General features: G+C 36.9%; 1 protein-coding gene across 6 annotated transcripts in view; it reads left to right on the top strand.

Annotated features, from left to right (window-relative positions):
• The window catches only part of PXYLP1 (2-phosphoxylose phosphatase 1), a 113,603-nt gene extending 96,638 nt beyond the window's left edge, over positions 1–16,965 (top strand). For 5 of the 6 annotated variants that reach the window (XM_075760982.1, XM_075760984.1, XM_075760983.1 and 2 more), the window contains 4 exons: positions 720–881; positions 1,837–1,963; positions 11,935–12,074; positions 14,632–16,965. In XM_075760982.1, the coding sequence (XP_075617097.1) occupies positions 720–881; positions 1,837–1,963; positions 11,935–12,074; positions 14,632–15,563 (1,361 nt within the window). In that variant the 3' untranslated portion in view covers positions 15,564–16,965. Of the gene's footprint in view, positions 1–719; positions 882–1,836; positions 1,964–2,358; positions 2,391–11,932; positions 12,075–14,631 lie in introns of those variants that run through there. The other variant, XM_075760986.1, reaches the window with a different exon arrangement.
• Positions 16,966–20,814: the final 3,849 nt, after the last annotated feature.

The raw sequence follows: 20,814 nt of genomic DNA on the forward strand, positions 1-20,814 counted from the left end.
GCATGCTTCTACATGTCGGAAGACTGGTGGTGTTATTTCTGTTAATTTCCCTGCTGTGTGAAAGCATAAACTACATTTCTTTGTATTTAACATTTTTTGTGGTAGTCTCAGTTACATTTCAACAAATATATTTCATGTGCATTGTCTTTAGGTAAGTCAGACTATTTAAGGCTGGCAAGGTAGCCATGTAAGGGCGGGGATTAGTTAGGAAAATAATGGACAATCCAAATCCAGCCCCTTCAATCTTGACTACTGTGTTTTTCCAGTGATTTGTAGCACTGTCATTGTGACTGTGCTGTATCTTTTGCTGATGTCTTGCAATGTCAGTTACTAAGTTAAAATGATGAGAAACAGCTGGGCCTGTTAATGGCCCTTTTCTTCCTGTTCATGCTAGTAGAGCTTCATAAGAGGCTGAGAGAAAAAGCACCTTCAAGAAGAGTGCAAAAGTTAGAGTTATTCTACATCCAGATGTATTTCTGCAGTTTTAGCCAAGGACTGACTTTGCTAAACAGCTCTCTGGGCTTGTCTTCTTGACTATGTAAATCATAAAAAATTCATAAAAAATTCACAACAAAGATCTGAACTGTCAAGTGGGATCCTTTCATGGAAATCACAGTCTTCGTGCATAATTACTTAAAAAAAAAAAAAAAAAAAAAGGTCAGTCCTATATGACCTTAAACTTTCCTAAAGGTATATGCTGTATGTTTTGTATCTTTCAGTGCATTTAATCCCAGTAAACCCCATCAGGGAGGATGGTTTGAATCCTAAAAGCCGGAAGAGAATAATGCCTGATTTGCTGACTGAGCCTCCTGCAATAGATCCTGTTTATGAAGCTCACGTTTACTGCAATATTCCCACCATTGCGGAACGCAGCATGGAAGGTAAGCTTTGTGAATGGAAATGACAGTTTAGTTGCTTGTTTCTACGTGCTGTCATTGGAAACGATAACTTTGTGCATTGTCAGTTCTTTGGTGCTTGGAGAAGGTACAGCAAATGCCCGCTGAATTATGTTAAATCATTCCAAATATTCTGTTCTTCTTTCCTTCTCTATGTATCCTCTCTGTCTTGATTTTTTTGGAAGTGGTTTTGCTTCTAGTCAATGGTCAACTGGACGCCTAAAATTGGGGAGTGGGAGTGATATAGATACTTAATATTTGAATTATAATGCTTATTACAAGTGGGCTGCATTGCAAATTATATTATTAATATCTGAAAAACAGTTGAGATGGAATTCTGGAAAAAAAAACACTCAGAATTAATTAATTTTGGAGCTCCAAACCATTTGACTTAGTGAGCTAGGAGGCACGTTTGCATTCTTCACTCTGTAGTGGCTGCAGCAGCAAGTTAGTCTGAATGAATTGTCTCGTTAGCATATCCCAGTAATGCATATAAAATAAATCACAAACTAGTATATCAAAAAGCTCCAACTAATGCATGCTGCAAAATCAGTCATTTTGATAGTGGTCTGGAAGAGAGGCTTCTTAAGAGTAGGGTAGCCATATCATGTTGGCAGAACTCAGTGTTTGAATCATGTCTTGTATGCTTTTTGGACTCTAGGTGTACTGTGGAAAATGTGCTGAGAACCTGAATCTTGTATAAATTGTTTTGCAATTTAAAGTGAAATCTTTCTTGGGACAGTAAGTTATCATTTCTTATGGGGGCTTTCTTTCATTGTAACACCAAAGCTATCAAGCCAATTATACTTGTTTTTTTTCTTAAAGTGTGCAAGGGAATGATTTAGGTAACATTCACTTAATTTTTACTTTTTTTTTTCTCTTGTGTGTGGTTTTTTGTTTGTTTTTTTTTTCTTCCCTTCTTCCCCCTCCTCTGCTTTAGGTCATGCACCTCATTATTTTAAACTAGTGTCAGTTCAAGTTTTGATTCGACATGGCGATAGGTATCCGCTATATGCCATTCCCAAGACAAAGAGACCTGACATTGACTGTATGTTGCTGCCTGGCAGGTAAAATTCTTGGCTTTTATCATGACTAAGCTTGTGTTTTGCTTGATAATTATTTTGTTCCTCTTCAGGAAACAATTTCTGCAGCTTGAAGTACGCTGTGACATCTGAGGTTTGTGTATTGTCATGGATTCAAACAAAAAAAAAAAAGCCCTGTATCAGTGGTTTACAGTATTTCCTTTGAACCAGGAACTATTAGTTGCTACCAGTTCAAACCAGAAGAAATGCTTGGTATTTATGTAAAAAGCAAAACCTATTTAATTGAATATTTAAGTTACTGTTCCTCTTAGATAAGCTTCTACATGTTTTGAAAATATAAGTGCAGTGTTTGAGAATGTCTCTTCCATTTCAGCTAAGCATGCTTCATTTTGTGTGATTTTTTTTTTTTTTTCCAACAGAGGACTTTCTAGTGAACCAACTGAATTCTTACAGTTAAAAGAAAAATATCAAGAAAAACTATCAGATGTGTTAGCAAAACCTCTAGGCAAATCTGCACTTTTATGGTGCTGCCCACTTAGCAGTGTCAGATGTGGAGATCTCAGTGGCTGGGGCTGCATCTCCTTTGTGTACTTGCATACATTACTTGGGAAAAGAGGCATGGTATGTCTCCTGATCTACTGGTACATAAAGAAGTGTAGATATACCATAAATACATTTTTCCAGAATAGCATGGAATCTCCTCTGTCTTTAAAGAAATGATGTTCTTGCTTTTCTGGTGTGGAATTATTCAGAAGTAGCTTTACTCTGTCATGCTGAAAATGTTAACAGCACACTGAAAGTGCGTTTCTGACTTAGATATACCAAATAATTGTTTCTTGTTTTGACAGATTCATGGGCCCTGTTCCTTAAAATTTTAGTAGCTTCCAGTCATCAGAAGCATTTAGGATTTTATCTTTTATACCTGAAATAGCATGTCCTTTCAGCTTTTCCTCAGTGGGCTTTTAACAAAAGAATCTCTGAAGGAGAAGATGGATTATGGTACACTTTTAGGTTTGTGATTAGCTAGTCTGTGGCAGTTCCATTTGAAAAAATGAACTGATTTTCTTATCTGGTCCTGCTTCAGTTTCAGGTTCAAGTATATTAAAAACCAAATGCAGTAGTAATATTGCACAGTATGGCCACTGACCTTGGTGTCTGCAGAGTTGTTCCTCTTACGTATTCTCACTCCTTTCTCTGGCTGCTGCTGCCCCACAGTTGTGGTTGTTTTTTGGTTTGTTTTTTTTTTTTTTTTCTCCTTTTCTTAAATCCATTATCCCAGAGGTGCTACCACTGTCGCTGATGGGCTTGGCCTTGGCCAGTGGCGGGGTCTGTCTTGGAGCCGGCTGGCAGTGGCTCTGCTGGACATGGGGGAAGCTTCTGGTAGCTTCTCACAGCAGCCACCCCTGTAGCTCCCCCGCTACCAAAGCCTTGCCACGCAAACCCAATATATTTGTAAAGGTGATGGGAAGCTCGATTAGAGGCTTACCAACTAGATAGACACAGTAGTGGACACAAAGGCTGGCAGAAAATGATCAGCAAATTAGATCTTTCTCTGAGGAAACCTGACATACATTGCTTTTCAGATGTCTGGCTGTATAAAAGAAATCGCCCTTGTTATTAGTAGATGTCCTGAAATTTGCAAGGCTTGCAATGCTGTCTTCAGTGGTAGTCAGTGTTGTAATGTTATTTGGCCTGAGTAATTGAAAAGTAATTGCCACTGCTGAATCAAGCTACTGTTATGGTGGTCAGGGTAACCCTGTGACTGAAACCATCATCAGTTTTAGCCCATCTGTCTGTCTACCTGTTTGTAGGAAACAGACTTAGGAGCTCTGAAGTTATATTCAGGCTGCCCTATCTATCTGCCTATGTTTTGTATGAAGATCTAAACAGGAAAACTTGTAACTTTTTCCTCTAAACAGAGGAAAAATACAATATTCAATATATATACACTTTTGTCTACAATATATGCAAGTATAGATACAAAAATGTCCACATACATTTTTAAGAGAAAAATGGAAAGAAAAATAGACATGAGGAATCTGCTTTTTATAGAAAACACATCATTGGAATTCAGAAGATTCAAATGGCTTCCAGTTTCACTGGTTTTAGAGTATATATATGTACTTACATCTTTCTTAGCTGCTTGGTACAAGTATCAAAATCAGAAATCAAGCAAAACCATATCCTCCTTTTCTGGAAGGAGACTATTCCTTTGGCATGCCTGTCTATGAATACAAACCAAAAGATCCGATTTTCTGACTGAACAAGTTTTATAAGTGGTCATGGTTTTGGACCTTTCAAATAGTGCAGTTCTTTTTAAAAAAAGTTTCCTATCATGTTGGCTGCTTCTTTTCTGTAATCATACTTCAACTTCCTCCAAAATGCTTGTTTTGTCAAGAAGTGGCAGTCAGTGATCTTATCTAACATCCTTCAGGAGAAATTTGATTTCTCTGAGATGTGCCCAACCCCAACAGTGTCCTGTGCCCACTGCAAGCTGACTGGCTTTGTGAAATTAGACATGCAGCCTGAGATTGCAGACAGGAGACCAAACTCATTATCTCTACCATAGAATTGAGTGGGCAATTAATTTCTCTAACAAGACGAAAAATGAGTCATTTGCTAATAGCTATGATAACATTTTTAATGACCTGCCTTTAAGGGGTGAGATTATTTTCAGCATGAAATACTAAGTAAAGAAATATGATCTAGATTCCTTTTGGAGTTCTTAAAGGCTCTGATCTTGCTCAGTATCTGTCATGTTAGAATGTATGTGAGAGAACTTTATTGCAGAGATGTTAACTGCAAGTGACGAAGTTTGATGAGTAGCTGTATTTCTCAAAATTACAGTGCCACGCAAGACCTCAGTTTTTTATTTGTCAGAGAAGCTTTTACAGCTATTTCCACTTCAGTTTCAGGCACAGAATACAATGTGAAAGCCCTGGAGTCAGGAAAACTATCCATAAAAGGCAAGCAAGTAGTGCAGCTTTTGACACTGCCAACAGAATGACCACGTCAAGCAGTTAAGAGGGTGTAGTGTTGGGATGTGAGGAGGCTGGCAGTGTAGATACCCTTGGCTGTTACTGATTTACGAAGCATTAGAATATCAATATATAGATGGTAGATCGATCCACTACCATTCACAGCCACTAAAAATGAGTGGAGAACCAAAAAGACCTTGTCTCCTTGAGAACACAGTTTATGTAAAATAGAATCTCCTGGCCAACTTTGAAAGGGCAGCAGAAAGATTAAAGGAGTTGGCTCTGTACCATTCTGTCCAGATGTGTTAAAGCTGACTGTTCTGAATAAAGCTAGAATTGTTACTGCTTCCACCATTGTTTTGAATGGAACATTCATTACTTTAACATCAGGAAGCTATTTGCCACATTTGGCTGTCAAGCTTATATCCTTTTGTGATGTAAATTTGGTGCTCAATTGTAAATGTATTTATATTGAGAGTATTACAAGGTATATAATTGCTACCTTTGAACTGAAGGTTTCTTGATGCTATATAATTAAGTTGAGATGTCTGATTGAAAGTCTGGCTTGTTTAAGCTTTCTGGACTTTGGTTTCAGATAAGCGGGCTGCTCATATGCAGTCTGTTCTTTATTTGACTTGGCATTCAGCTGATGGAATTCATTAATTAAGCAGATTATGCTCCAGCCCCATGGACTTCTAATGGGTATGCAGAGTAGCCTTGAGGTCACGCTTCGGTTTTGTGAATTATGGATTGTGACATATAAGTGTGGAATGAATATAAGCAAATGGATTAAATGCTTAGGAGATTTCTTCCATCTAAAACTTCAATTATTATCATCATCATCGTTGTTCTGGATGCAAATTTCCAACAGGAACTGAATAATATACACTTTCTTCCTCAAGAAATGTAATTGAATGATGTTATGAAAATCGTTTCATTGTAGTGTTTGCTTATGGGAGGGGGGTGGATAAATTAATCTCTCCCTGCTTTTTCCCTTTGTGTCTTAGACTTATAGTGCCAAAAGTAAACAAATATGCAATGTCTCTTCATTGAGTTTGTATGCAAGAGAAAGAAGAAATGCTTTTTAGAAGATGCTACAATGATTTCAGAAGACTGCTATAATTTGATAGTATGCTGGGTTAATTGGCATATGCTTTAAGGTGTTTTGAGAGGTGTTGATGTTAATCGTAAGAAGCTTAGTAACAAATATTTGAATTTTAAGTTCAATATGCACGTATCTTGAAACTGCCAGAAAAATGAGAGAGAAAAGTGTGGGAGAGGCAAGTATCATACTGTGAGCTAACGGAGGTGTGGATTAGACTTGGAGCGAGGTCAAAGCATGATCCAGACCAGAATTAGGTGAAGAAAGGTCTCCTGAGGCCTCTTCTGACTTCTCTTAAAGACTCAGAAGAGCAGTGAAATAGACTGGATCCCTGTAGAGTTTGTTATAAAAATGTAAAAGCTGTAAGAGCTTTATGAATAAATAGATCCCAACAGTACTAATGCTGTTTTAAGGATCTCTTTTGTAGACTACAGTAATCTGTTGTCGTTCTTAGTGACTCTTTCCATTCATTTGCCTTCTGAAAAGGAAACAGTGTAGTCTTTTGATCGAGCACTTTTTTGTCTACTTGAACTTCACTGAAAACACGTTATTTTTGCTTGGAGTTATAAAATTATTTTTTGCATTTTAAGAGAAAAGGGACATGCTTTTGGTACAGTTAGCAGACAGAATCTGGTATGATACAATTACAAAAAGGTAATGTTCATTTGTCAGAAGCTTGGTGTGCACCTGGTGTGCTCACGTTTACTCACCAAGTGACGCGCTGAGGTTTCTGCAGCTTCTGCAGAGGTTTCTGCACTGAGGTCTCTGCAGTTTTGGCTTTTGCAAATTCTGGATTTACTAAGGAAAGTGACATTTGCATAGATAAGTGCTGTTTGGGAGGACAAAAAAAAAAAATCAATACCTCATTTGTATTACCGTCCACCTCCACGAGTCCTTTCCTGAGGCATATAAATCTCCTGCAGAACTTAAGTATAGTGCTGTGAGAGGACAGCACTGTGCTGTATCAGAGGTAAGGTGAATAAAAAGTTCACCCCTCCTCAATTCTGTGAAGCATCTGTAATGTAGTGGTAGTTTTTTGCTTGATAAACTATTCAGTTTTAGCTTTTAAATAAATGACTCTTAGTAATTGATCTCAGTAATGAGTGTATTTCTTTTATTGCAGTTTCTCTTTTAATCCTAACCTTGACCAGCATATTTTTTTGTCTGTAGCATCTTATATGGTGATGAAGGTACATTATTTATGCCACTTTTCAGTTTTTATGAACATGTAAATTATTAAATAAACTGTAGTTGCATGTAGTCTTGTTCAAGATAATGTTTTTTCACTTCTGTTTCTTAAGTATTGTACTTCACCTTAATGAGATGAACTTTGCAATTTTTATAGATATGTAGTCTCGAATTTGTAGGTGGCTCAAAAGAGTATTCACTTTAATGTGTTGGAGGACAGATCGTATGCTGTGGTTTGACCATCAGATTTGTTGAAGAAACACGGCTTACACTGTACTTCATGTTACAGTATACGTAGTAGAAATAAGGCAATAGTTCAGTGGTCCAATAGCTTTGATAGGAAAGAATGTTAAAGGAATCTCAACCTGTTCCTATTGAGGAATTAATTTTGATCAAAATTAGCCCTAAAATTAATAAATGTAAGGATTGAAGAGTGGAGAATTTTTACCAAAATTGACTTTGGTTTGATTTGCAGCTTAGGTCTAAAGGAGAAACAAATTCTGCTTTAGATCTGATTTCTATTTATGTCTTAATTCTTTAATAAAACCAGTTTCTGCTCACAAGGATCACTAGGGAAGAAAATATTCCACAAGTAGGCAACATAAATCAATAGCAATATTTTCCTGAGTTGTCCTGAGACAAGTAGTCCTTAGAAGCAAGGACGACTTTCTTCTTGCACTGTTAATTAACTATCAAGTCTAGCAATGGTCTTAATGCTGTGATTCTATATCATTATTAATTATTATACTTTATTTTTTTTAAAACAAAGGCAGTTAGCTCAAAGAGGCTTTCTTGCACTCAGTTTGAGCATCGCTTTATGCAGGGGCAGAAAGCCCCACTGTCTACCATAGCAGTTCCTAAGTACTGACCTTCCAAGTCTTGAATTCAGTTAGTCTCATGGGGGTGCAGTGCAAAAATGTCCTAGAATAGTTTCTGTGCTGCTATGCAAGAATTGAGGCTTTGCTGTATAATATGCTTGAACTTAACATTGAGCTATGTGAGTTCTATTTCATGCCTCTGCACATATATAATAGATGCAATAAATGTATTGTCATGCATGTTTCTGACACTGTATTTTGTGCCGTTATAACTAAGCCATCCAAAAATCTATCAGCAGGTTTTCTGACATGTCATGTGCATATGCTCACTCTGGTACTGGTTTCTCACACTGCTGCGGTATTTCAGAACAACTAGCAAGTTAGTGTTTGCTTCTCATAAAAAAAAAAAAAAATCACCACACCTCTACATTTTTGTATCTAAACTCCTCAAGGAAAAGGGAAATTTATACTGAAGGATATCGGCTCAGTTGCTGGCAGAAATACACGTGTAGTTCAGATAGTTGCACAGTATGATTTATTTCCATGTACACTGGTTACAGTGTAGCAATAAAGAGATGACATTTCAGTATTAAAGTTTTTAAGACCCTTACAAATAAGATATTTAAATGTTGAATAAGGATTTAAATGTTGCTCCATTTTAATGCTAGTGCATGAAAATTACACTATTAAATCTGGGATCTATTATTCCAGTGTTTAGTTTGTAAATAACAAAAAGACAAGCTGAATTCATTATTTGAGGGAAAAGAAGCATCCTCAGTTTTGTTAGATAAAATTTGTTTTATTTTACAAAACTAAAATCTTTAAAAGGCAAATTAACAGACATTAAAAATGGGAAATAAATGTTCAAAATTAGGAAAAAGTGTGATTGTTACTAGTGGTGTTAGGTGAAAAGCCATTCCATGTTCTGACAAAATTTGAAATATTTATTGTATTAATACATTTCCCAAAAGTGGTAGCATACCATTGTAATGTCCAGCAAATTACAGAAGGATATCTCTTTAGCCCATTTTTTATTTTCTGATTACTTTTATGGAAATAAAATTTTAAGGCTATTTCAGTCTTTTCAACTATACAACTGAGTAATTTTCTTTGCTTCCTGCTCACACAGTCCCAGCAGTCTTAGCTGTGTTGCCTAGATACTCCATCTCCTGCGGCATCTGTAAATCAGCCAATTCAACAGGAGGGTTCATATTCTAAGTAAAAGAGAAATCTTGGGGCAGAGAGGGGGAATCATTTGTTAGCTAGTAGCCTAAGTGATGCTGTAAATTTTGCTGTTGAGAAAAATAAGGTTTCATTTCCTCAGTTATATGGGGTTAACCAGGAGAGTTGCCAGTATGTTCAGAATTTCATTACATATGTGAGGATTACATGCAGAATAGAAGTACATTGTAGCCTGAGATGGCTGTCCCCTTCCGGCAGAATGGCTTTCATTTCTATTGTTTGATTATTTATTTTTTTTCTTCCCCTGGAATATATTTAACAAGTAGTAAGCTTTGAATTTATATTCAGAAATATGTCTTACAGTCACATTTGATAATTCACTTCTGCAAGCATGTGCTTAATTTGTGCTCACTTTAAAAGTAACGTAATCCAAAGTTAAGTAACTTGCATCTACATATGTATATGAAAAGCTATATTAAGATACTGGAACATAATTTTATAAATTATCATACATTTTATTATTTTACCTTGGATGTTAGTTTATCTTGGCTGATAAATCTTTTTGCAAAGCATTGATAAATGCTTTACTTTCTTTTTTCCTTTCTTCCTTCCCACAAGTGATTGCTGACAGTTTTATCAGTGCAGGTTTGATTCTATTAGAGTTCAGGTTTTTGTAAGCAAAGCAGCAAAAGAAGCAGAACAGATAATGCAGTTCTTTAAGTTTTCTTGCACATGTATTTGCAGAAATTGCTAGTTAAGTAAATAGGGTTTAAGGAAAATAATGATTGCCAGTTTATTCGTATTTAGAGTTTTTTGAAGTGCAAAGTTTAGAAAATTGGTAGTTCAGCATGCTACATCTGTAATAAGCTTAAAAAGCTATTTGCTAATGGATTTAATTTAATTTTCTCAAATAATTCTTCCACTTTTGGATTGCACTGCTGGGCTGTGAAAATAGTGTACAAAAAGCTCTGTTTGAAATTCACATCTGGAGCTGGATTAAGCTTTCTAATGTATGCTTAGTACAACAGGAAGCCTCCACTGCTTTAGAAAGGAACAAAGCCTATTTTATGTACTTCTGCTTCTCAAATATTGATCTTCAGTTGCATTGTTGAAATTGTAATATATAGAAGCAGTAGATTTAGAATGTTATAAATTGGCCGGTTTTCCTTTCAATTTGAAAATGAAAAAAAATGAAAAATTTAAAAATGAAAAAAATATTTTTTTCTCTCATTTTTCTTTTTGTCTCATTTTGCATGTTTTACTGGCAGTTGTACCATAATTTATTGTAATGTTTTCCTGATATTTTTTTAAATTAAATACCAGAAAATTCAAATTTTATAAAATATGGTAATGAGCTCCTTTTCTGTTGACAGAGGCACTGATTCGTATGAGAACTCCTGTATATGTGTGCAGTGAGCATAGCTCTGCAAGAGGTGCGCTCTCATTGAAGAGAGTTTCGCAGTTGGCTCTTCTATGTCAGCATGAAGGGCTTTGTCCTAGTAAACTTTGATTCCAGACACTTATTCATACTTAGTAGTGTTATTGCTCCCTCTTGTGGTTCCTGCAGTTATGGAAGGTTTTTTTTAGACGCGAGGTTTTTGTATCAAAACAGTTTATCATTCTAGCAAAGTGTAAATATGAACAATAAATTTAGTCAGAGAAGTTTTACAGAAGTCTGAGGCTATATATATTTGTGAGACATAGAAAAATACTTACCGTATTCAGACGGAAAGTCCTTTTAAAATGAGAACCATCTGGGGCAGAGTTGGGTTGCCAGTTTCTGATTTAAGTCTGCACAAAAGTAGAGAGGTGATTGTGTGACATTTGTTGAACTTTGACATTTAACAAAGAAATCCCTACTTATGTAATGTATTTCTGTTGTAGAAGTGTGATCATATTTTTTTTAAAAGGTTTTAATCCCTTTCAATTACATTGTTTGTGAACTTTTTTGCATATGTAGTTTTCAGCACAGCAGTGTAACAGTGAGCTGAGTCTATAGTGTGTTTGAAATTTGCAGTACAGTTTAGGAGATCTAAGCATTCTGTCACTGACTTGTACTCTGTTTCAGTGAGTTAACCTAGACTTTTTTGTGTATATTCTGTTTAAGTGTCCAGTAGTGCTGAACTCTTTCTTATTAGGTAATAGTACAATACCCAAAACAATGACTTCCACATTTAATGGGGCCACTGGATACTCCTTTCTGGGTACCACTTAATTGAGGCTCCATGTGCTGTTTGATTTGAAGCCTGAAGCAATTAGAAATAAAGGCTGAGACTGTACATTACAAAACTTGAGAATTCCTTCAAGATCATCTACTTAAAATATTGGTTATTTGAATCCCTTTAGAGTGCTAGTGCCTTTAGCTGTGGTGTTAAAGTGCAATGGTACTTCAGAAACTGGAGAGAGTATTTTTTTTTTGGTACACAGTATTAGTGACTGTGTTCACAAAGCAAAAAAAAAAAAAAAAAAAAATTAATTACTTACCGAAAGGTATCATAATTTTAACATGAGAAGACATTGGTTTCCTTATAGCTCTTTGGTAATTAGTAAGTAGTTTGATTTCTTTTGCATACTTGCAAAAGTCCTGAGTAAGAGCAGATGTTGTCTCAGTGGGAAATAACCTCACACTGTGAAATTTCTGAGCTAACAGCCTTAGAATACTTGACTCTCTTGAGCTGTTTTCCCATCTGCTTTTGGAAGTTTTCACATTTTGGTTTACTTCTCTAGGAAACCTTCTCATCCTCAGCTTGAAGCTTTCATTAAACATATGTCCAAGGGGTCTGCAGCCCAAATGGATGGTTCCCTAAGCAGCCTGCCTCGTTACCCCAGTCATTCTTTGTGTGAAATGGGAGAGTTAACACAGACAGGTAAGTTTCCATAGCAGCTTTATCTTTTGTTCTATTCTCTTAAATACAGCCTGCATGAAAAGGGATCTTCTATTTTTCTTTATACTGAAATAAATGCTTTTTTTATAGGAAGCTTATAATGTTGGTCATAGCCTAGGTTATGCTGCAATATGAATGAAGTATTAGACTCTCTAGCATAAAAGTGGCAACAGTTCTAGAAACCATGCTTGTCAATTCTGTTACAGATTGATCATGCTTGGCATCTCTTTTAACTTGGTTTGTAACAAGTCAGAGCACGTTTTCCTTGATGTTGCTCCACACCACAAAATTGCTTTGGTACCCTTGTAAAAAGTGGCATTGCTGAACCCCTCCTGAGGAAAATCGGTAGTCTATTACCGATTGGTTTGTAATTCAGAATGGCCCTAGAACTCCAAGACACCTAGTTGCAAGTTTTCACTGTTGTGTAACTACTGATCTAACGGGCACGTTTGATATTATGGACATAGAAAAACTGTATACGTCTAGTGGCTGTTCCCTTTCCCCCTCCACCCCCAAGCTTTGTAGTGAAGTTGCAAGAGTGTGCTTTCTGGCATATTTATGTGTATTTTCACCGCAGGAAAATGAAGCTTATTTTCTTATTCCATCTATCAGTTCAGCTGAGATAGTTATTGAGAGAGAAGGTGGAAATATCAGCAATTAAATCCCAAACAACTTTTTTAAAAAGCAAAGTTTTGAGACTTCATCAATACTATCACTGAGAGAAAGGCTGTTGAATTCAGCTAGTGAACATGTTGTTTAGTTTACTAGTACCAAAAGAGCGGGGGAGATGGGGGTAACTGGAGTGCTGCAGGCAGGGATTTCGCTATGTAGAAGAAAGTATGTGGAGAGCTGGGAGTATTATGGTGCTGGGGGCATTGGGAATGTTAGGAAAAGACCAAGGGTTTGGGATTGGAGCAGAAAACTGGAGGTAGTGCTGGATCAGAGCAGAGATAAAAGGGCCATTTGGAAAAGATATGAGACTGCTGTCACTAGGTGATAGGAAATGTGAGGGGAACAAAAGGTAAAAAGTATAGAAACAAGTTGCCAACTTGTAAGAACCGGATTTTTACAGGTTCCACAGCTCTTGGAATTGTGTTCTATACCCAGAATAACCAGCTGGACTGGTATAACTGAAGTCCATGTGTTTGTTTGCACTTACTTTTCTGCATGTATTCATATCAGTGCCGAAAATCAAACCCGAAAATACAGAAGTCCTTTACCACAAACATGTGGAAACACTGTTCCACAACTGGGTAGAAATGTAATTGTGAAAAGGGTTAGTCACGTGGATTTTTTTTCAATGTTCACTAATTTAATTTGAAAATTCACAGTAATAATACTTTGCTGTTCTCCTATGTCTTTTCAAATTTTAACATTGATCCATTTCATTTTATTCCCACACCTTGCTTTTAACTGTGGTGCCATTTTTATCTTAAATACCAATGACTGAATGAGCCTATCAGTGGATCTAGGTAGTCGAAGGATTTGGAGACTGACCAGAGAGAAGGAAAAGAGTGTTGAAGTTTTGGGGAGTTAGCACACTTTCCTCTTGCCAACTGTCTTCCAAAGAATCTGTATTTTTTTAGTCCAAAACTTGCCTGTGAAATCCTCATATGTTTTGGGATCCCATCAGAAGAAATATTTGTGTTATGCCAGCGTCAAGTCTTGCAAAATGACATCAGGAGAAATCTAGTCAGGTTACCAAGGAACTCTTCCTAATGCAGCATGGTTTGCGTGAAACTCGCTTTGTCATTGCACGCAGCTTGTAACTGAGCTAGCATTTGGGACTCCTATTGCCTGTAGCAAGTTATATAGAAGTTCTAGTGCATAAAGGGTTCATGCCTCTCGCTTTGCTGCTGTGAGAGGATAACACAAGCAAGGTGGATTCTGGAGTGGAGGTTTTGGTGTGTGAGAAGGATACGCACCCTCTTCTTTTCCAGCTGGATAAAGGCAGAGCATTAGCATAAGAATTATCAAGCAGTTTGAGTACTTCCTGAAAGAGGATGGAGAAGAAAGTTTGATGCGATTGCCACACCTCATCACTCTGTTTTGTGAGTCTACACACTAGTTTACGTTCTGTGTATTCGTTTCCTGACTGCTGGTACTTTTACTGGCTGCCATAAATTTGCAGGGAGCACAGCATTCACTGCCTATCTGAAAACCTGACTAAGGTGCAGTCTGGATCCATCTTCATAACCATCTTTTAAAGTCATGTTAGACTCACTCCGTCTGTGTCTCTAGTTCAAAGAACAAATATTAAAGCACTAAGGTTTTAAACAAATGTTATGGAACTGGCTTTTCCTATTTATATCTCAGTTTAACTCCTAGAATCTGAGAGATTCTGAAGAATAGCAGGTATCTTGTATTTCACATGATTTTCCTAATAGTCAAGCATAGGTGAAGTTCAGTTTTGAAGTTCATAACCTTTTGAATAATTGGTCTTTTATCAGTAAGACTGCAAGCTGTATTTTTGTTTCTTTCTCCAAAACTAAGAAGATTCTAATCATGTGTTGTAATTTCCTAAAACATTATTTTTCAGGGGTTGTACAACACTTGCGAAATGGACAACTATTACGAGAAATTTATATAAACAAACATAAACTGCTTCTGAGTGACTGGACAGCAAAACAGCTCTACTTGGAGACAACAGGAAAAAGTCGAACCCTGCAGAGTGCGTTGGCGCTGCTCTACACGTTTTTGCCAGATTTTGACTGGAAGAAAATTAACATGAGGCATCAGTGGAGCACCATTTTTTGCTCTGGAAGCTGCGACTGTCCCATGCGAAACCACTATCTGGAAGAGGAACAGCGCAGACAGTACAGTTTACGGGTGAAAAACAATGATTTGGAGAAAATATATGTGGATATGGCAAAGATTGTAGGCATTCCCACCAGGCAGTTGAGAGCTTCTAACCCAATAGATTCTCTCTTGTGCTATTTTTGCCACAATGTCAGTTTTCCATGTACCAAAACTGGCTGCATTGGTATGGAACACTTCAAAGTCATTAAAAGACATCAGTTGGAGGATGAGAGAGAAAGACAGGAAAAGAAACTTTATTTCTTGTATGCACTATTGGCTACTCATCCTCTCCTCAATCAGACTGTTAATCGGCTGCAGCGTATTGCAGAAGGCAAGAAAGAAGAAGTATTTGTTCTTTACTCTGCACATGATGTCACATTGTCACCTGTTCTTAGTGCCTTGGGCATTACAGAGGCCAGATTTCCTAGATTTGCTGCCAGGTTAGTTTTTGAGCTGTGGCAGGATGGGAAGAGACCCAAAGAACACTTTATCCGCATCCTGTATAATGGCGCTGATGTGACATTCCAGACCTCATTTTGCAAGGATTATTATAAACGTTCCAGCAAGCCAATGTGCCCACTAGAAAAATTTGTCAACTTTGTCAAGAGGGATATGTTCTTAGTTTTTAACAGCACTAGTTATTATGATGCGTGTCGTAGAAGACCACTGTAGGGAAGGAAAGTGAAAAGGAAGCAACGTTAACTTGTGTATCAGCGAAAGTCTGTATTCCGGTTGAGGTGCAGTTCAGTTTTGTTATTTCTTGTATGTGTAAGTACAAAAAGATATTGGTTGAAACATTCTTTGAATAGTTTTAATTCAGACTGCAGATGTTCTCCAGTAGAAGAACAAATACTGAGAGTGTGTTTATGTATATGTGTATGCTCACGTATGCTGTGTTAACTGTAATGAAATGATAGATCAAATGGGCTACTGTAACCTGGATGTTGCTTGATAAAGAGAGAGCATAGACTTTGTTTCTCTGTATTCCAGAGCAATACTTGGATACCATAAATTTAAAACCAAAACCATTCTTTTTTTCACCACCATCTTAGACTAATTTTAGGCAATTTGTATCAAGGTCTTTATGAATTCCAGGCATCTGCATTAAACCCTTTCGAAGGAATTCTTGAAGCTTCCTACTCAAAAGGAAGCATTCTAATGTTTAGGGGCAGGTCTTTAAACTAAAGTGCATGTGTGTATCTGTGCATACTTACGTGAGCACGTACGAATGAGCATGTGCCTTTTTGACCTCACAAACCTATAAATACTTGGCTATTGTTGCCAGTGCCAGAGAAGAGTGTACTGGAAAATGGATTCAAAACTCTATTCTTTGATCGCACTTTCAGCACTTTGAATAGTTCAAACACAGTCTAGAAATACGTAAAGGTCTTGTGACATTAAAAGAAATAGCAAACACTAACATTACTGCTAAACCTGAGTGGAAAATTAGGATTAGAAATGAGTCTTATGGTGAAGTGTTGGGCTCTTTCTTATTGTGAACATGTTCAAGCTGCTGTGCTATGGAACAAATAGGTGTTTTAGGAATTTGATGTAGTGACTGCCTGAGACAGCTTGACTAAACACTAAGAAAATTTTGTAGTTGCGTTAGTATTTTTATGGACTAGGAAGCTATTATTTTGTAAGACTTGTACATATTGTACTGTGTATATTTATAACACAGTAGATCTTTCTTACTTGTTAGTTCGTAAAGACTTGTGGAGCTGACTTCTAGACGTTTTTTCCCCTTGATCAGGATGTTTAGACTTAAGAATAAACTGTCTTTTATGGGTTACTTGAACAATGAGTAGATATGAAATCTTGTACTTCCAACTGCTTTCATCTCTTTAGGAGTAGTAAATTGAGAACCAATTTTTAAGAGAACTCATAGAAATTTTATAATGGTGGAGTTTTTTACACCTCTAGAAATAATTTAGTCTGTAACTTGTGATTCAATGGTGCTAGTTTATCAAAGAAAATAAGCATAAGTTCTCTGACTCTTGGCATTCCACTCTCTCTGTTTTCAATGCTGCATTTGAACATGTTTCTTTAAATAAAATTTTTAGGACTCTTTGTATACTTGTGTGTTATATTTATTCTGACTTCCTGAGCTGTTTGCAGTAACAAGGTAAGTATATTGTTAAGCTGCTTGTTGCATTAGTAACTTCTGCACTTAATATGTTCTGGTTCCCAGTTTGAGAAGGGGCAGATAAACGTTTCATGAATTCTGAAATAGAATAAGCATTCAACTTGAAGCGTGAAGCACACCTTGGGTTAATTCCCCTAGTTAAATCAGTTAAGTTGGGTGCCAGGAAATGTGTTCATCTGCATAGTCATACATCAAGAAGAAAGTGAGACAGATGCAGAAAGATCAGATTGTATTAGCTGCAGTTCCTCAGATTGCCCCAGATGTCAAATGTTTGTCCTTTCTGGATGTCTAATCTCAGTCAATGCTGCTGTGTTGAAGGGCATCCCTAATAATGGTGATAAGGCTGAATATGAAGTATTGTTAACCTCTAGCCAGAGTTCTCTTTATGCTTAGAGGTATGGGAACTGGGATTTCATTCCTCATTTCCCTTCTCTCTTCCTCAGCCTTTGCTTCACTGTTACCTGTAAACTTCTGTTGTGTTTAAGGAAGGTGGAAAAGTGGGTGTGGGAATAATTCATGCTCTTTCCAGTATTGTTCATCCTAAGCAGCCCTCCCTGTTGTCACTCCTTACTGTACGGTCCCTGAATAATACAATGGTCCTTAATATAATGTTTTTAAGAAAGTCAGTGTGGTGCTGCGTGACTTATAAAGAACAAGTATATACTATATAAATGGAGGAGCACAGGCTGACTGTAACCCTTTTGCATAGAGAAATGTGTAAGAAAAGGGGTGTGTGGCCATAATGGAATGTAGCAAGGTGAAAGAAGCAGTGCACTTAATAGTTGTTGATGTCTTTGTCAGTTTTTCTTCTGGCATCTAGTCTGTAACAGTTTGTATGATCAGGGCCATGTGCATGCAGTACAGTGAAAAGGCGCTTAATGTTATTTTGACTTTTTCCAGTTGTTGCTTTTCCTGCATGCCTTTTTCCTTTCTTTGAAGAAGAAACAAGGTAAGTAACTTTTCCTGTTTCTAGGGAAAATGCAGGTCATTGCATTGTATTCTTATGGTTTGCTTACTTTAAATGTATGTATACTTTGCTGTTAGTGAAACTTCTCCAGAACTCCAACAAGAATTGTTTCATTTATAATATTGCAGTATCTCTGTTGTTTAGACAGCTTTTGAGTATCTCTAAGGGTAGAGGCCCTAGAAACTCCCTGGGCAACCTGTGCCAGTACTCAGTCACCCTCATGGGAAAAGAAAAAAAGAAAAAAAAATGGAAAAAAAAAATAAAAAGAAAAAAGGAAAAAGAAAAAAGGAAAAAAAAAAGAAAAATAAAACAAAGGAAAAAAGAGTTCCCTTATGTTCACGTGGAACCTCCTGTGTTTCAGTTTGTGTCTACTACCTCTTGTCCTGTTGCTGGGCACCACTGAGAAGATCCCTCTTCTTTACACCCTCCCTTCAGATATTCAAATGCATTTATGAGATTCCCCCTGGGCTTTCTGTTCTCCAGACTAAACAGTCCCAGTTCTCTCAGCCTTCCCTCCTATGAGAGACACTCCAGTCCCTTAATCATCATGGCCCTTCAGTGGGGACTCTCCTCTCTTGTAGCTCCGTCTCTCTTGTTCTGGGCATGATAAAGAGCATGATAGCAGTTTCAGGCAAAATGGCCTTCCACTATAGTCAGGGCTGTGCTAAGAGACCTGTGCTGAGGAATTTAAGCAAAATCTGGAGCAAAATTTTCAAAGGTACAGAAGGGTCAGATTCTTCATAACATTTAGATGGCTGAAAATGTGGATCCGTTACAGCAAAAGGTATCTTTTCCTGTCTTTTCATATTTTTGTGATGTCATGAATAATTTTCCTTTTTTTCTATAGCAGTCAGTGTGAACAAGAACTAACTTACCGTGTTGCTAGCACCTGCTTACCTGTATGTCTGTCAGTCAGTGGATTGGAATTACCAAATCTCTAAGGTAAAAAAAAAAAAAAAAAGCTAATTATTATTCTGCACCTGCATAGTTCATTAAGATATGCTCATCTCTTTGAAGCCACATACTCAGGATCTGCAGCAATGATAGATTTGATAAATCTCCAGTGCCACTGGAAGAGTTAAAAGAAAGAGCTGCAGGGCTGAGATCCTTCTCTCAAACCTCTGACTTGGCTATGGAGACAAAATGATAAGCAAACTGCATTATCAAACTTGATTAATTATTAGGTTTTAAAGTTTGACTTAAATTATGATTCAATTTGCAATTACAAGTAGATTTATATTTGGACTAAGGCCATAAATTTAACTGCCTGAACAATGGGAAGAGGAATTAGTGGGAATTTATTTATCCTGGAATTGATTGATTACTTTTTCTATAGGGATTCATTGATGAATTAGACCTACCAACTGGGAAACACTGACATGTGCAGTTGCACAGTTTAATCAAATGATAGAGCAGAAATAAAAGCTGCTGTTTTAAGGAATGCTGTTTGAGATCTTGTTGCCTTGATGTCGGAGTGGTATGTTTTGTTTGTGTGCTAAATACGTTACAAGTACTCAATATGTTTAAATATTAATTTCTAAATACTGTAAGTGAAATGTGTGTAGTGTTTCCTCACAAAATTCAGTGCAGTGCTGATGTGCAGTCTCCTCCCCCCGTCCCCCGATTTGTGTCGGTTCCGATAGATATAAATAATAGCTTTAGTTTCAAATGCTCCTTGAACATTATGAATGCCAAATGGCTTAGTTTGAGCTACCATATTCTATTTTTGTATTTGGGAGTGGTTGAGAAGGCATCTAAATGCAAAATATTGGGGTGTAAAATAGTACAGAAAGAAGGTTCTCTCTGAAAATGCTGGCCGAGTAAGAGATTTGAAGAAAGAAGGAAATAGGATGCCCTCTCGTGGCGGTTTTCTTTTTTTTTTCATTTGTGCAAAAATGGGTTTGTGTGAATTAAACTGGAAAAAAATTGCCTTTGCTCTGAAATTGTAACACTGTGGAAAACTACAGTTAAAACCAGGTAAGTTGTACATGGATTTCATCCTGCAGTCTGAAAAAGAGGCCGCCTTCTCCATGGTTTAAGTGAATGGTTATTTATAGACAATGCTCAAAACCTTGTGGGGTGCAGTAGAAGTAACGATGACAACTGTGATGGTTATTTTGAAGCAAGTCATTCATATTGCTGAACACAGGTTTATTCTCCAGGTCACCACACCTTTGTTATCTTCTGTACCAAATTCAGTCCTACTCTTTTCAGCAGAGCAAATTTTGAAGTTGGTAAAGCCTATAGTACATGGAATTGTTGTTTATTTCCCTGTCAGTTTGGTGGTTTGGTCTCAGGTAGTTTGCTTGCCTTGTGGTTTGGTTTCTTCCCCTTTTCCACATGAAAGGAGCTTTGCCACATGTGTACGATATTGTTATTCAAGTAGTTGAGATATGACAGGCTCTGAACTTTGCAAAGTTCCCTCAAACTGAAAACAAATACCATTAAGCCTTTTGTTTCCAAAAGTCCTGGACAGCCGTTTTCAAAAGTGATTTAGAACTACTCTTAAGCTATTCCTTTAGGATCCATTGACAAAAATCATCACTAAAAGTTTTTTTTTTTTTCCTGTTGAAAGTAAAAAAGAAGGGTGAAAAAAGTGTGATGGCATTTGAAACGTAAAGCAGTCCGGATCTCATTCTAAGAATAGTCTTTATGATAGAGGAAAAAAAAGATATATGTTTTTCAGTCTTTAAGATGCCATTGAAAAATGGTCATTGGAGAATGTGGGAAGGAAAATTTTCAGCTGAAGTTGTTGATGTTGAAGGCCCTTGCAAAACAGGATACACAAGATAAAAGAAGAAAAATAGATA

The sequence above is a fragment of the Balearica regulorum genome, chromosome 9 (genome assembly GCF_011004875.1).
Source record: "Balearica regulorum gibbericeps isolate bBalReg1 chromosome 9, bBalReg1.pri, whole genome shotgun sequence".
In the NCBI taxonomy this organism is placed as follows: domain Eukaryota; kingdom Metazoa; phylum Chordata; class Aves; order Gruiformes; family Gruidae; genus Balearica; species Balearica regulorum.